The sequence below is a fragment of the Apium graveolens genome, chromosome 3, assembly GCF_009905375.1.
Source record: "Apium graveolens cultivar Ventura chromosome 3, ASM990537v1, whole genome shotgun sequence".
Classification (NCBI taxonomy): Eukaryota; Viridiplantae; Streptophyta; class Magnoliopsida; order Apiales; family Apiaceae; genus Apium; species Apium graveolens.
The window spans coordinates 253,939,468-253,957,438 of NC_133649.1; the positions used below are offsets into that span (position 1 = coordinate 253,939,468).

Below are 17,971 nucleotides of genomic sequence, written 5' to 3' on the forward strand. Positions count from 1 at the left end.
TGGTCTCAGTATGGGAACTCTGATGGTTTCATACCGACTTTGAATTTGTGTCTTTGGAGGTTCTTCAGTTTTGGTAGGCTAAGTTAGAGTTTCTGTGTCAGACATGATTGTGTTTAGATCTTTAACTGTATGTGTGTTAACAGATAGGCTCTGATACCACTTGTTAGGTCACACACACTGTAGAGGGGGTGAATACAGTGTAAAATACAATCAAATCGAACTTTTAATATTTCAAGTAACAAAAAACAAACTTTATTGAAACAATAAACTCTGTTACAGTATGGAACTGTTACCTCTCAGTGATGAACAAATATCACGAGAGCTGCTAGGGTTACAATGAATAATCTTATCGAATATGATAACACTTATAGTGTAAACCCTATGTCTGTGTTTATATACTACACAGTTACAAGATAATCGCTAATTAATATGGAATATAATTCTGCTTCCTAAAATATATCAATCAGATATCTTTTCTTCCAAGTATTCTATTCTTCATAGAATTCCTTCTTCATGCATATATCTTCTTATGTTTATCTCAATCTTATTTCCTTTAATCAGCTACTGTCCTTATCTGAACGTCCTTCAGCACTTAAGTTCTGATATCCATCTTCTGATGATTATCTCTTGATAATATAAGTACTGATATCCTTAAGTCCTGACTTCCAGCATAAGTACCGATTCCCAGTTTAGTACTGATTTGTCCTGTTAAGTAAGATCTGAAAACTAAACATAAATCATATTAGCCATGACATTATCAAATATATCTAACAGAAACAGTAATTAAAAACGTAAAAAATCATAATTTTCAAAACCCGCCGCAGGATCCATGCGAAAAACATATATTTAATTTGTAGATCAGATTATTTACCTTAAGAAGCTTTACCAATTGGTTGACTAATGAAGATCCAAAGCTTGTTCAATCACCACGAATCCCACTCTCGCGATCTACGCTCTATCGGTATCCACACGAATGCTTGAACTCAAGGATTGGATGTGTACTAGCACAAACCCGTTTCTTCTTGCTCTCTCCATCTTCTCTCTTGGTGGCTAGGGTTTTAGTAAAAGTCTTTTCATACCAAATCAGCCACACAAGAGATATTATATAGAGAGTATAATAAGAATTATAACTCTTAACTAATTAGGAGTTATTATTAATTCGAAATTCCTATTTGTATAATAATTAAGTCACACTTAACTATTTAACAAATGAATTTCATATTTAATATTAGTAAATTCGAATATCAATATTTATCTAATTAATTAAGTCAAACTTAATTAATATTATAAATAATTCAAATTACTTTAATTTAATTTAAATCCAATTTAAATTAAATAATCCTTCAAGCATGCTTTGTGTGTGACCCTATAGGTTATTATTACATTGGCAACGAATTTTAAATCTAATTTAAAATCGTAAACAATGAGTAGAATGTAGTAATACATCATTGCTACCCAAATAATAATAATTGAATCGATGATTGATTAAACCTTTCGTGAATAATGTACAATATAATATAATCACTTTAACCACATATTATAGATTAAATTAGAGGCATGTAATGTGTCATTCTCATCAATGTTTAATACAAGTTTTCCTTGATCAATGAGTAAATTATCATATCAAATCAACATTTGAGCGTGGCCACGCATTTCATAGTCTAGCTTACACAAGAGGCCAATAATATCACTCCTAAAATAGGAGGGTTAAATCTCATTTAGATCATTCATATTTCTCATATGATTCATAATATACCCAATGTCCACTTTTATTATTACCCGGTCAAGGATAACTTTTAATGGAATCAATGTATATTAATTCTCGTATAGAAATATAATGACTTCAGGTCTAAGGACCATTACATCATTATCACTGTGAGAATTACTTATGACCCAACAGATATGTAGAATCTCACATTAGGTTTGTCCAGCACCATGTACATATATATTTGTCTGTGTCGTTGACTTTAGTATCATTATTCCTATAATCAATGAGATGTGATCATTAGTCAACAAACACACTAGTCTTAATGCATTATTATTGTCCCTTAATAATAATACTCGACTAGGGACCTTTAGGAATATTGATACTATTCTCATAATCTCATTTCTAAGTCACGTACTTAGAGATATAGAATTGCATATCATATTCCAAGGACATTTATTAATCTAACATTTATATCACAGTAAATTAAGAATTAATAAATTATAAAGAGAATAATCGATAGAACATAACATTAATAATCCTAATGTCTTAAACTAAAACATCATAATGTTGTCTTTAGGGCACAAACACTAACACCCAGCACGTGAGGCGCTTTCCTAAGCACGTGATAGGGACAACTGTGACCCATCAATCATGAGAATAATCAGGGCACGTGTCAGAGGATACTCTGAACATTCCTCAGTCAGTCATGCGCTGACACGTGTAATGCATCCACCCCAGCCAGGTGTCCTCTGCTCCTAGAACCAATGGCTACGATTCAAAGGTACCAACCCCAAAACCCTATCCTTGGCCTATAAATAACCCAAGAAGGTAAGGTTTTGAGGTTAATCACTCTCTTGCACTTATATACACACACAGCCACCCATCATTCATATTTATTTCCATCTTCCCCAAAATCGAGTTCTTACTCTCACATCGGAGGCGCCGCGGGACCTAAACCCCCCTTCCAGTGTTGTTTTGTAGGAACCCCACCACAGCTACACCTCCACAACGGCGAATGATCCAGGCACGGCGTCGAAGGAGCAGCCCCCACTGGGAGTTATCAATGTCCTTGCATGTTGGTGCTTGTGATAGGATCTATGCTGCTGGATGACTGTATTAAATGGCTTCTGCTGCCCCGAGTGAGCTCACTGACTGACCTTGTAGCTTCCATAATAAGCGCCAAGTTCTGCCATCTATTGAGGTGGCTGATCTCTAAAATGATCCACCGGCTTAAATGGGGTTTTTCTTTTGGGGACGCCAATTTATATTAATATATAATCAATGTAATGTGCCTATTTAAATCTGAGAAGGCCTGTATTAGTGTACTTTTGAATCAAATGATTTTCATGTAATCTTTGAAGACGAGCACGACATAATGCCTGCAGTTACTTGGAAAATGTACAAATAATGCCTGCAAGACTATCCCCATTTCCTGTTGGAATGAATGCTCCCGTTATAAGTGTTAATGAAAGTTCATACCCATATTTGAAGGCCAGTCTAATTTATTTTCAAATTGTTGTGGATCTCTAAATAACTTCTGTAGATAAACAATGGGAGAACAGCTTGCAAATATGCGTTTTCTTATAAAGTCAAGATTCACAATTAAGCAGTTTCTTGTGTATGATCTATTTTGGAAAAACCTATACCTCGCCTAAGGAAAAAAAGTAGAAATAAAATTTGCAATCTTTGTGTGGTATGCAGTGTGCTATCATGGGGCAACACATTAGGGAAAAAGTGAGGCATAAAAATGGAACTTGGCTGACCCAATATTTCGAATGCATGGAGTGCAGTTATAGTTCTTGGACCTCTCTTTTACAAACACAAAACATGTAGTACTGTAAAAAAACACAAAACATGTAACTAGTCTCCTTTTTCTTTGTTAGTATAAAACATTTTTAATAATGTTGCTTTTAAATTTTTAAATATTTGATATTAAATTACATATCATATATAAGATGTTTAATGCTATTATTTCTATCCCTATAAACCTGGCCTTTGACATTATTATACATAAAGTGAAAAAAAAAAACATATTGCTAAAAACCCACACTATCACTGGTATCAGAAAAACCATTTTGGTCTTACTTCCTCTTCTTTCTCTGTTAAATCTGGATACTGATACCACTCACCTCCAGCCTTCCCAACCGGCATCGGAGATCTAATGAAAATCTCAACTGGCTTCGGAACATGAATTCTCAGATTTAGCTCTTTTGTAATTTCAATTTCTTCCAAATTTAGTTCAGATATTACACCAAATTCTTTACTTACGGGCTCAACACAAATCCATCCAAGACCTGATATAGCCACATCACATGCTGGCCTGCTTGAGCAAAATTATAGAATTAGCTCAATAATCATAGTTCATATATAATTAAAAAATGGTTACCATGCATTTAACAAAAAAATTACACTCTAAGAATATCCATTTATTGACAATAGAGCCAATATTACACTCTAAAAAAATTCTCTTTGCGTTCCCATTTATAAGAAAACGAAGTACTGAAATCTCTATTGCTTGATATTTCTATGGACTTGACTTTAGAAAATTTATAAATTCCTTAAATCCCAAATTGGAAGCTTGAATTGTTATTTGCTAAAAGGGTCAGTGGTGCGTACCTGTTTGGATCTTCAAAGTTTATTTGTAACTCGCGGTGTGTTTCAAGTCCTGACCATTGTTCTGCTCTTTGCGTTCCCATCGGAGGAGTCAATAGAGTTCCAACTTCTTTCTGCAATAGAAGAAATGTTACTTTTATTTTTATTGTATTTTCATATACTAAGGAAACAAAGCAAAATTGTGTTCCTAATTCTTCCCAGCCAGCAGTTCACACACACAGCACAGCAACACAAGAAAGGAAAATAAAGTTTAAGAAAAACACTGGGCATACAGCGACGCATGAATGGGCTCAATAAAGGATAGCCATCGGTATTCAATTCTATAAGAGCCAAATTTTTTCTCAATCACTACCATATCAGATTTCTTTCTTTCCTTTGATTAGACAATTTACTCCAAGTATAAACATATATCCTCAAAGTATTCTTCACTCTTCCAGATATATTCATAAATAAACTATCATTTAATCCAATAAAAAAAATCTGTAAGAGAATCACTTCTGGGTTAGGTAAGAAAAAGACGGGCTATTAAACAAATGCATGGATAACTTCAAGTGCAAACTTTATAAATTTCCCCTTACTTCCTACTGATGTCTAACCAATGTTGGTAGAACTTTTTACACTATAAATTCCCAAGTAAAATACACTGTGCAAGAGCACTCTTAATTATATAAAAAAAAAGATGCTCTTCATGTTTACGACCAAACACTACACTGGAAACTGCATATTTTGTACTACTAGGAATATTTTTCAACTTTTTGTAACTTTTTGGTAGAACATGGAAGCAACAAACTTATTTAATTATTGAGTATAAGGTTATACTTGGGATTTTAGAAATAAATTTGCTGTAGAAGTTACACCAAAGAATAGTGTTACCACAAATTTGATGCAATACTAATCAATATTCATTTGGTTTAACTTTTACACTACTATAGTGTCCTAATGGAGGGCATTTACTATATCCAACTAGTGTTAAAGTTACACTAATTTAGAATTATAGTGTACCATTGGAGATGTCCTAAATAGGGTATACTTCTCTTTTTTTGAGGCACTTGCACAGTGTAACGTGCACGGTCCTATCCTGTTAGCAAATGAAGAACATACTAAGAGTTACCTTATAAAATTTAACTGCTTTACAAGTAGGTACAATGCAAATTTTAACTGCCTTTGGTCCATAAAATGTTAAACACGTCTCAGGAAGGACCTGAAAACACCAAAAAAAAACATCCATTATTCATCTTTTCACGAAAAACATAAGAAAGAGTGTGAAAGACTACCTTCAATACATCAATTCGAACAAGACCTCCCCAAAAAATGGAAAACCCGTTCATTCCATTTAATTTAATTACTTCAGGTGCCAAATCATTTGCAGGAACCTGAGCACTCTGGTCAGACAACATACTCTATATTAACATAATAACCCCCAAATGAAGGAACAAGAATAATAAATCGGGTAAATTATGCAAGTTTCTATGACCACAGGATAAGACTTTTTTTTTGTCTTAGAAAAAGAACATACTGTAAAAGATTGCCCTCTGAGCCGACTTCGAGGAGCAAGTGCTGGTAGATCTTCTGAATGAACCACTGCGGCTTGCCTATGATGGAGATGAACTCCAGGAGTGTCGTATAATTTCTGAACCATAAAAAATAATATTGTGTAATGATCTGTGATTTACGCTTTATCTTTACATGGAATGAAGTAGCATATTAGTAATATGGATAAGGACTTTGAAATCTAATAAACAAACTCAACCCACTGACCAACCAGCACGATCAATGTATTAGGGTATCAAATATTTCAACTAAGTTCAAGGTACTACAAACAAATAACACGTCGAAAATTATGAAACAGATGAGAAGAAAATTGTGAGTACAACTTGTGGTCCCAAAAGTATAAAAGAAACACATTAATTTCTACTACAATGACATGGCTTGTACTAGGAATGAAAGTAATCACATACCCCTCCTATGAAAGCATTTATTTCAATTGGACCCACAGTAGTTCCAGGGACAGCAGACTGAATAGGTTTGTATTTCCGTGCCATTGCAGCAACTGGATCCTTATAGGATAACATCTCTGTTTACAGTGCAATTATGTTTTAAGATTAGGAATCTAGGACTATACAAGCAAAAACATGAACCAACAAAAAAACAAGCCAGAAGGTTCTTATGAAAAGCATGCATGACAAATCAGTGGTAAGGCCAATCACATTAAGGTAGAAATATGTTTCCCTACCTTAAATGTTGGCCCCCCATTATTTACTTGCCTGTAGACCCAATTCATTATGTTATTGTGAGTAGGTGAGTATATTATGCTCTATAACTTTTAGAGTAAAAAGTTTAGCTATAACGGTTACTGTGTTGTCTTAAGAAACAAAATCGGGTGATTGAGGAATGAATACACCTCTTGTCAAGTGTATATTGTATTCCTTCCACTCACACATAAGAAAAGACATGTCCAAATATATACAGCATGGGTTAGCAGTTTAAATTATTAAACAGGTGCCCTTTAACATATGGACGGAACACAAATGAAACATAAATTTGTCAAACAGAGGGGTTGGCCCGCTGATTGCATTTAAAAGTTCAAGCTGTAGTGCAAACTTACTTAATAAAGCATTGATGAATGCTGATTTTCCAACATTAGCAGACCCCTGGCATGTGAACAACAATACTTTATTCATAGTTATCATAATGAGAAACTTCCCAAAAAATAAGACGAAGAACACAACTGTAAGAAACACCTCTATATGATTACTCGAGTAGAGTAGTGGAGCAAATCTGTAAGAAACAATGTAATGATCCCAGGTAAATCCGTGTAAAATCAAAATAAAAGTCTTGGAAGACCTTGCATCTATGTCTCACCTACTTCTTGAATTAAACCAGTTCTGGAAAAACATGTTTCATCTGTTAAATATGAATGCTACATGTAGAATGGTCAAGAATGTAGGATTGTTCAGCTGAAAATATCGGAGTGAGCCCTTAGGTACGCTTTATCTTAGTGTAGGTACTAATTTGTTTTAATTGGCATATATATGCTTAATCTTAATCAATAAATGATTTAGCAGCAGCCCATTTGGTTTTATTCAATCATAAACAAATAAGCCCCAACTCACAACTACATCTTGAATTACAAAACATAAGTTCCCCATCCTTTATCCATATGATTCTCCACCAGGTGTGCTGGTGGTTGTTCTATGGTAACAATGTAATGAAAAAAGTGCAAAAATGGTGCACAAATTATACACAATATGCCAATTAGTATCAAGCAGTAATATAATTAACCGATAGCTGAGCTTACTGACCAGAATATAAACATCCCGCCCCTGCAAAATAAGGTTCAGTGTACAAAAATAAGTTCCAGAAGATTGAAGAACTGATTAGATGTTAGTTTCCATGATAATCACTAAAATGTACCTTTTTCTCTTTCTGAATTTCGGACACAACTCCAGCTATTCCAACCAAAGACTTGGAACTTGTTAAATGAACACTAAGGACGCTGAAAAGAATAGATTTTGTCTTATAATATAACCATAACTCTTCTTAGCAATTGTAACGTTGTTCTTGGTTCTCTAAAAAAGAGACATAAAGAGGATCAGAATTAAACATGACCTACCTAAGATTTTTCAATCAGTGAGGTTCATAAAGTTCATAAGCTAAAGCATAGGGATTCACACATTCAAGAAAATAAAAATTAACTTAGATAAAAACACTAGTGTTTGTGCATAATTAATAATTTATATTATTAAAAATTATAAATCATAGTTGATTCATAATTTTGGGCCTAGTCTAGTAATTCACTAAAAAACTTTAATGTAAAATATAAAGTGGTCAAAACTACATTGTTAATAATTTTGATGGACGACAACCATAAAATAAAAGCACAAGCTTCTTCTAAAAAAGTGCATGTCATTATGAACCTAATCTAAGAACAGAATGATAGCTTCACATTTGGAGCCTTGTGTACCGAGCTACTCGTATTCATTATCTAACAGACAACTGAAAGGATGGCTAGAGAAAGAATAAGAGTGAACACTAGCCACAGATCACTACCCTTGACAGCATCAACAATAAAAAAGACTCCTACTATAATAGATCACCTCTGCCAAGTACCTATTGAATACAAAGCCAAGGGTGTATACAGCTCATAAACATGTCAGAGATAGGTAAAGCTTCAAAATTAGCTTCACTGCTCGTGTCATCAGGCAATGCCATGAGTTCCACTGCAATCAAATAATTTTCATAGCAATGTGCCCGTGATCATATAGGCTGCTTCTTTTAGGTACAGTATACTCTTTTCAAACTATTTATGTTTAAGGGTATCTTGATCTTAAGAAAGAACTCTTAGACACTTATTTAGAAAGCTGATATGTCATGCAATGTCTCGACTTGTTGGTTGCCTACTTTCACAGCTAAAAGGAACTACTGCTCTGCTGCTTTAATTTTACAAATACTTGAAGCCATAAGATGAACAAAAAAACTATAAGAATTTTCTTAGAAACAAATTTCATATATATTAAAAAATTACTAACAGTATATACCAATATGCTTTTAATAAATGAATGAATACGACCAAAAAAGTTAAGTTAAATAGAGTTTATGGCTTACTTAAGTTTTTTCTTCATGGTGGCTTCCACAACCCAGTCACCAATACAATTAAAATCTGTTCCTTTGGGAAGGAGGTCAACCTTAAAGAAATGGGCAAAAATATAAGTAAAGAGAAGAAAAATTATAGTAGACTATATAGGCTACAGCCAATAGCTTAGTTCACTAGTTTCAGATATTCATTATCATGTTCCTCCTGCATCACATGTTGTACAGTACAACAATAATGCACTGTATTAAATGCCACTAACTAGCTAGATCCCTAACCTAGTTAAATTAGTAACAGGAATGAGTGGTCTCGAATCTCATGCACCGTTTGTATATCTTCATTAGAAAAAACAATTAGAAAGGAATACAAAAATATGTTGCTTTGTGCTTGAATAAGCGATTAAGAGAGAGAAGCATACATATGGCTTTTTATGAAGTAAAAATTATCACCTTTGTCACAACTAAAATTATGGGATTAGCACCAGCAAGGTCGCGCACACGAGCCAAAAAGCTGCCATTGAAGTCTACTATATCAACCTGCGGATTACTAAGCATTAGAGGAAGCAGAACAAAAACCTAAATGGTGATTCCCAACTCCTTGGATTAGTTGAAAACATTGCATAAAAGAAAATTTTAGTGAGACCGCAAAGATTCTGGAAAGGTAAAGTCTTAAATTGAATAATTAAAATTTCAATTACTGGTTCACCGTTACAAAAATAGGGTACAACTATATATTAAATTCAACATGTTAAATCATCTAAATCTTAGTTATACATTGGTATATTTGAAGATTCAATGTGTATAATTATAAACAAACTTATATCCAAATGATAATATAGAATTTAGAATACAAAAGAAACAAGTAATTAATCATTTTCTGGTCTGGTGTGAAAAATACCACATGTATCTCTTACCAATTTAACAATTAAAGCTTTCTGGTATCTTAAATGTGATAGCTTTTCACGAAGCTCCTCGGCCGTAACAAACTGGTTGCCCCCAGCATAACCTCCATTGCCACCCACAGCAGTAATCATATGGCCATGAGATAACAAGTGACACCTTCCACAAAGAACCGTTCTAAGCTGATGGTGTTTCTTCTTCTGTAAATTCACCAGAAAATCCAAATACCATAGAAATCAGAAAACAAACTAACATTATAAATACACATGTACATATTATGAGTTTCAGAAACTAGCGAATCAATAATTGCTAGCAACACATGATAAAATAGCACATAAAAAAAGGTCAAATTCGTGAAGTTAACCGACTTGCAAGTTCATTTAAACATCCGCCTTATTTCACAATTTAAAAAATTGCAACTTAGGGGGAGTAAATTTGTAGTGAATTGTTTAGACTATGAGAATATTAATTGAACTAGGGAAAACAAATGCAAAAGGAAGTAAGAAAAATAGGGTATACCAATTGATAAGTATCCGTATCGACATAACCGGGAGCATCGGTGTGGAAAGTCTGCAAAGGAGCACCACATCCATAACAACAACAACAAATATACTGAGAAGCCCTGCTCATTTTCTTCTTGTGTTTCCTAATCTTCTTAGTATCTGAAGAAGCTTCTAGAGCTTGTTGTCGTTCAAGGAAGATGTCTCCTCGGGTCGGGGCAGCGGCTCCGGACCCGGACCCGGACCCGGACCCAGAAGGTGGGGGTTTTGAACATTTGATGATGTGAAGAGGAGGAGGAGGCTTTGAGTTGCAGGGAAAGAGATGATGAGTCGAGTAGTTTTTACTTTTAGGGGCAGAGACAAATGGATAGAGAGGAGAGAGAAACAGGGTTTTAGGCGCCATTGGGGAGAGCAAGAGCAACACAAACTTAGTTTAGTTACCCCGGACGAGAGAGAGAGAGTGAGTGAGTGAGTGAGTGAGTGAGTGAGATTCAAATTTATTCACCATCCCAACTTTTGGTATCACTGTATACTTTATCCCCAGCGCCACCTATTCGCAAAATTAGGGATGGCAATCGGATCGAATCGGGTATTGCAGAATTCATATCTAAATCCGAAAATTTTATCCATATCCCGAACCCGACCCGAACTCGAAAAATACCCAAAAATGAATACACGAACCCGATCCATTGGATTTCGGATCGGATTCGGGTATACTCGAAACCCGAAATTTTTTAAATCGGATATTCATATCCGAAACCCGAACCCGAATCCGAAATCTGAAAATTTGTATAATTATTGATATTGCAAGTGTTTGGGATCGAACACACGATTTATATAGAAAGAGTTTTAACGTGTCATCTTCAACCACTACACCACATCATTAATTGTGTTATTTTATGTATAACTAATATATAAAAACTCAACTCAATTGATACCCAGTTTTTTAGATTTATTACTAAAAGATGTTTTGTTAACCTTATAAATATTATCACCCGTTTAAATGATTGAATAATCATATTTAATTAAACTTTATAATTAGTTAATTTTTAACATAAATATAAAAATATATGTTCTAAAAATTATACAATAATATGTATAATGTATATTATTAATATACATATATTATAATATTATAATATTATAATGTGTAATATATAAAATTATAATATTATATGTATAATTAATATATATATATAATAATTCGGGGTTTTTTTCGGATTTCGGGTTCAGATCGGGTTCAGATAGAGTTTCGGGTTTCGAATCGGGTTTCAGATCGGTATAACTAATATCCAAATTCAAATCCAAAAATTTTCGGGTTTAAAAATTAAATCCATATCCAAATCCAAATCCAAAAGATCGGGTTCGGTAAATCCAAAATTTCGGGTTTCGGATCGGGTATCCGTCGGATCGGATTATTTTGTCATCCCTACGCAAAATGTTAATATAAATATTTTAATTTTATTTATCTTTATTCTAATTAAATTTAATTTCAGTTAATTTTATAAATCAAAACTAACGCACACGATATTTAATATCTCATATTATTAACTATTTGGAGCATTCTAAATTTGTTTAAAAAGTGAATGATTGTGACTCTCAATAACCAATTAAATGGTGGTAGCACAACTTTAAAATAATAGGACGTGTGGCCGCTCTACGCATGCGATATTTATTAATTGGAAAATCAACTTTTATCTTCTTTTATAATTTTAAAAATTTCATAACTTTAGAACTTCTATATAATACTATTTGGAAAATTTAATATTATAGTAATATTAAAATTATTGTAATTGTAGTCGGCAAATACAATTCATAGAATGTAAGAATACAAAAAAAGAGTTTAAGTGGTTTCAAGAATTAAGTTCAGTACAAAAGTTATGGTACTCAAACAGATTCAAAAAATGACGCATACTGATTTAGCCAAAAAGTCATTTATGTTGAACAACAAAAGAAATAGTGTTATCATGCTCCATTATGACAAAACATAATTTGTCATTTACGGCAAAATTATTCTCCTTGATAAACTTATCTCACCCAAATGAAAATCTTGGTTTGGAAGTTGAAGAAACAATTCCAACCTTCCACTTCCGTCCACTCATTTTTAGAAGGACATACTTTCAAGTACGTTTCTCCGGAACAATCCAAGGTGGAACATACTGTACATTAAAAAAAAGAAATATATGAGATATGATTCTTAAATATAACTAACTTGTTTATATTTAATGAATTTGGAATTTGAAAAACAGTATCACTCTGTGAGAGTTCATATCAATATTAGATGGAATCGGGATGATATCAAAACTCCGCATATTGCCAACATGATGAACTCCTAAACTTGCATTGACTATAATAAAAAAAATATAGTATAATATCCATTTAAGTTCCTCCAAACGACCGATAAGAACATAAGTATAAATAAAAAGTTACCGGATATAGGACAGGAAATAAAAAATGATTTTTCAAGTTTTTTTCTTGAAAAAATGGACACAAAAAACTCAGACTTATGAGAGGGCTCAAGGAGGACAGTCTCACCAACTTTTCAGTATTTGGGCCTGAATATTGCACTGAGATTTATAAACTTCTTTTCAACTGCTGAAAATGTGAACTTGAACTTATATCCTTTGTTAGGAGTAAAAAAATTGTTCCTTCTAATTATATGTCGAAAACGATCAACAAATGTTGAAGACAAGGCATGTTGCAAAATATTTGAATATATTGTTTGCTTAAGATGTTGTAATGTGCACTTTGACAATTATACGATTATATAAACACATTATATTAGAGCTTACTATTTCAGGGAATCGCTTCTGCCTCTCACCGGTATGAACAATAAATTTCTTACCAATCTCATCAGCAGTATCTACATACATTTTTTAAAAAAGGTTTAATAAGTAACTAAATTGATTTGATACAAAAACTGAATGATATGTTTAATACAATACTATGGCTTGCATATCTTCTATCAAAACTGGAGGAAGTAGCAGCTTCTTGACTGATGGATAGTCAATCTTCATCCCAAAGATCATGTATGGATATAGTGAAGACCCATTCACCTCTATAATAGTTCAGTGGATGGAAACCTTCCCCAAAATTAAAGTCACCAAAGTCACTGTAAAAAGGACAAACATTATCAAACCTCTTCATACCCTTGTTGAAATGAACATAGTACTGATACCCATTTGGTAGTTGGAGGGTAACGTTCTCTGGCACATGATCTCCGCATTTGTTGACAAAGTGAGATGGTACTTTCTTCAAATTAATTCAATACATATACAAATGGGTCAAGATACTTGTTCTGCTGATACAATCTTGTAATTAAAAAGTAGGACTAACCATATATGTCTTGTTGACATCGAGATTCGATAGACAAAGCAAAAATGTTGGGTGTGTGTGTTCCTGTGAGTAGATGGTGTTATAACTTAATTGTAAAAAAGAATAACGAAGTTGGACAATGTAAATATCTATCAAAGCTAAACTATAGACAAAAACATCAGAAATTTAAAAAGTATCTATAACATTCTAATCCCTTTGTTAGATATATTTGATAATGTCATGGTTAAGATGATTTGTGTTTAGTTTTCAGATTTTACTTAACAGGACAAATCAAATACTTAACCGGAAATCAGTACTTATACTGAAGTCAGGACTTAAGTTGTCAGAACTTAAGTTATCAGGAGATATTTATCAGGAGATAATATCAGGACTTAAGGAGACTTTCAGATAAGGAAGACGGCTGATTGAAAGGAAAGAAGATCAAGACAAACGCAAGAAGAGATATGCATGAAGAAGGAATTCTATGAAGAATAGAATACTTGGAAGAAAAGATAACTAGTTGATATATTTTAGGAAGCAGAATTATATTCCATATCAATTAGAATTTATCTTGTAACTATGTAGTATATAAACACAGACATAGGGTTTAAACTATATGTGTTATCATAATCGAAGTTATTATTTATTGTAACCCTAGCAGCTCTCGTGATAATTTGTTCATCACTGAGAGAGGACAGTTCCATATTGTTGTTGGATTTTAATCGCAGCGGAGGCATGTAAAAGCACTTTTACACACATAAAATCCAAATAAAAGCATATAAATCATGGCTAAAAACGTAAGGATCGATTACTAACCTTTAATATGCGATCCAAAAGTAACGATCGAAGATCCTTAGCAGCTGCTCCTCAAACGTGAAGCACTCCACCGGTATCCACCAAGAAAACGACGTTAAGGAGGAGGAGGAGGTGGAGAGAATTAGGTTTTATAAAATTTTGGGGTTAGAATAAAATAGGGTTTATAATAGTATATTTATAGGCAAAATTTTCAGCTGAAATTTTCTCATAAATATTATTATTATTATCCCATCTATTATTCTCATTAATAATTAAAACACCTTTTAATTATTAATCTTTTTTCTAAACACTTTAGAAATAATTCTCTCTCTTGATTTAATTTCCAAAAAATTAAATCCTTAATTAATAATATTAAGAACTTTTCTTAATTAATTTATAATCAATTAAATCTCATTTAATCAATTATTAAATTTGCCAATTAATTATTTATTTCACAAATAAATAATTATTAGCCATTATTAATTAATTCCTCCACCATTAAATCATTCTCCTTTTATGGTGTGACCCTGTAGGTTCAATATTAAGCCGGTAGTAGAAATAAATAATAATAAAACTATTTTATCATTATTTATATAAATTCTCTAATTTATTAAATATGATTAATTAATTAATCACATTTATTCTACATCGTGAGGGATACTTCTCAGCATATCGCGACTATCCGGATAATATGAATTCACTACTTAGAATACCAAGAACCTATTCAGTGAATAGTTACCGTACAATAAACTCCTTCTACCCTACAATGTCCCGATTAAATACAAGGCATGGATCTCGTGTCAAGCCTATCTAACTCAATCACTTGCTTACCATTTACTATGCGTAGTTCTATGCAAATTAGAAACTCCTTTCTAATTTCATTCACTCTAGCCAGAGATTCCTGAACTAGCATAAGTGGATCAGCCTTGAACATTCGCTTCCTTCACTGGAAGGGGTAGATCCTTTATTGATCATACACTATCTTCGTGTACAAATTCCTATACCCAGTAGAGCCCTAATAATTATCCCTGGAGACTAAGAACTAAACCAAAGCATAGTTCAGTGTACACAAGATGACTATGATGACCTCAAGTCTAAGGATACTTGTACAACTATCACTATGTGAACAACTGCTGACACGTGAGTGAACTCCATCAGTTGTTCAGCTGTGCGAGTCATGTTCAGTGAACTTATTCTATAATAAGCACCTACATACTAGCTATAGTGTCAACACACAAATGTCTATGAGAACAGACATCCTTCATAATGAAGCAAACATAGTATGTACCGATCTCTGCGGATTATTAATTACCAGTTAGTAATCCTACGACCAGGAACTATTTAAGTTTAGAGTTATCATCTTTTAGGTCTCACTATTATGATCTCATCATAATCCATAAAAAACTTTACTCTAAACTATGGTATATCTTATTTAAACACTTAAATAGATAGAGCCCGTAATAAAAATAAAATAAGTCTTTTATTAATATCAATGAAATCAAAATAGATTACACAGGAAGTTATTCCTAAATCCTAATACATGATTGGACTTAGGACATATTCCTTTCAATTGTAACAGAGTTTATTGTGTTAAATAAAATCTGTTTTCTGTGTTCTTATATTCGATTTGATTGTGATAAACACTGTATTCAACCCCCTTCTACAGTGTGTGTGACCTAACAAGTGGTATCAGAGCAGATCTGTTAACACACAAACAATTTAAGATCCAAAAACAATCATGTCTGAAGAAGAATAAACTCCAACCAAGCCCACCAAAACTGAAGAACCTCCAAAGACTCAAATCCATAATCGATATGAAACTATTAGAGTTCCCATACCAAAACCATCTGAATATCCCATATGGAAGGTGAGGATGTCTATGTTTCTGGAAGCTACAGATCCAGAATACCTTGACAAAATCAATGAAGGACCACACAAGCCAACCAAACTCTCTGTTGTAGTTGCAGGTGAACCAGCAAAATCTGTACCAAAGGAGAAGAGTGATTACACTGCTGAAGATATCTCATCGATTGCTAAGGATGCTAAGGTATGACACTTGCTGCATAGTGCCATTGATAATGTCATATCAAACATGGTAATTAACTGCAAGACTGCAAATGAGATATGGGATGCCTTGGAGACAAGATGCCAGGGAACTGATTCAATTAAGAAGAACATGAAGACTATACTCACTCAAGAATATGAGCACTTTGACTCAAAACCTGATGAGTCATTGACTGGTTTATATGACAGATTTGTCAAACTCTTGAATTATGTGTCACTAGTTGACAAGGAATATGATCTTGAAGATTCAAATCTTAAATTCCTGTTAGCTCTTCCTGAAAGTTGGGATTTGAAGGCCACCACTATAAGAGACAACTATAATCTTGAAGAAACAACTCTTGATGAAATTTATGGGATGCTCAAGACTCATGAACTTGAGATGGAATAAAGAAGCAAGAGGAATGGAAGAAAGTCAAGGACAGTTGCTCTAAAGGCTGAGGAGGAATCCCCCAAAGTAGCTGCCTCAAGAAAAGGCAAAGGAAAAGCTCTCATCATAAAGTCTGATACTGAGTCATCAAGTTCTGATAGTGATGGTGACTCAGAAACTGAAAGCTTACCTGAGATGGATGCTGATGAAGAGATGATGAAGCTGTGTGCTCTTATGGTGAAAGGAATCACAAGGATTGCATACAGGAAATTCAGAAAGGGAAAGAAATTTTCCAGGAAAGGTGCAAGTTCTGATAAGAAGGGTTTCATAAAATCTGAAGGCAAAGGAGGAAAGTCTGACAGAGGAGACTACTCAAATGTCAAATGCTAAAACTGTGGTGAGAAAGACCACATATCTCCTGATTGCAAGAAAGTGAAGAGTGACAAAGGCAAGGCTCTTGTCACAAAGAAGAAAAGCTGGACAGACACTTCAGATTCTGAAAGTGAGGTGAACTATGCCTTGATGGCAAATGCTGATAGCAGTTCTGATGCTGCTGAGTTAAAGGTACCTCAAACTACTTATGCCTTTCATACTGATGATATTACTGAGTTGAGAAGATATCTTAAAACCATGTTTATTAGTTATAGAGATCAAACTTTAACATGTGAAAGATTAACTTCTGAAAATCTTGCTTACAAAAAGAGGAATGATTATTTAGAAAAAGAGTTAGTCAGTGTTCCATCAAACTCAGAAAGATAGAGATGATGCCTTTTATATTAGAGATGAAGTACTTAAAATGAATGAATCTCTAAAAACTGAGTTAGAAAAGGAAAGAGAGATTATCAGGACTTGGACTAACTCTGGCAGAACAACTCAGAATTTGTTAAGTTGTAGAAACTGGAAAGAAGGCTTAGGTTATGAAGATGATAAGAATGATAAGGGAACTGTAGAAATTGAGCCTATAGTTGTTAAACAAAAGCCAAAGGTAAATCCTGTTAAGTTTGTAGCTATAAAGTCTGATATTGATAAATCAGAAGTTAAAGAGAAATTAACTTCTGACAAACCAAAACAGGATAAGCCAACTGAAGTTAACATAGGCTTAATGACAAAGAAGTAGCT

General features: G+C 33.5%; 1 protein-coding gene across 1 annotated transcript; it reads right to left on the reverse strand.

Annotated features, from left to right (window-relative positions):
* Positions 1 to 3,563: 3,563 nt before the first annotated feature.
* Positions 3,564 to 10,802, reverse strand: LOC141713246 (putative nitric oxide synthase). Its single transcript, XM_074516574.1, has 13 exons — positions 10,331 to 10,802; positions 9,826 to 10,011; positions 9,362 to 9,448; positions 8,927 to 9,006; positions 7,736 to 7,817; positions 7,624 to 7,644; positions 6,927 to 6,972; positions 6,280 to 6,395; positions 5,838 to 5,951; positions 5,596 to 5,703; positions 5,433 to 5,522; positions 4,325 to 4,434; positions 3,564 to 4,028 (listed from the first exon to the last, which is right to left on the reverse strand). Exons 1-13 carry the CDS (start codon positions 10,712 to 10,714, stop codon positions 3,770 to 3,772), a joined length of 1,683 nt encoding a protein of 560 aa, XP_074372675.1. The 5' UTR covers positions 10,715 to 10,802; the 3' UTR covers positions 3,564 to 3,769.
* Positions 10,803 to 17,971: the final 7,169 nt, after the last annotated feature.

Coding starts and splice junctions, on each gene's coding strand:
- LOC141713246 (XM_074516574.1), bottom strand. CDS start 10,714: ATGGCGCCTAAAACCCTGTTTCTCTCTCCTCTCTATCCATTTGTCTCT. Junction 5,952..6,279: donor TAAATGCTTTCATAGGAGGG/GTATGTGATTAC, acceptor TTTATGGTTCAG/AAATTATACGACACTCCTGG. Junction 5,523..5,595: donor TTCGAATTGATGTATTGAAG/GTAGTCTTTCAC, acceptor TGGTGTTTTCAG/GTCCTTCCTGAGACGTGTTT.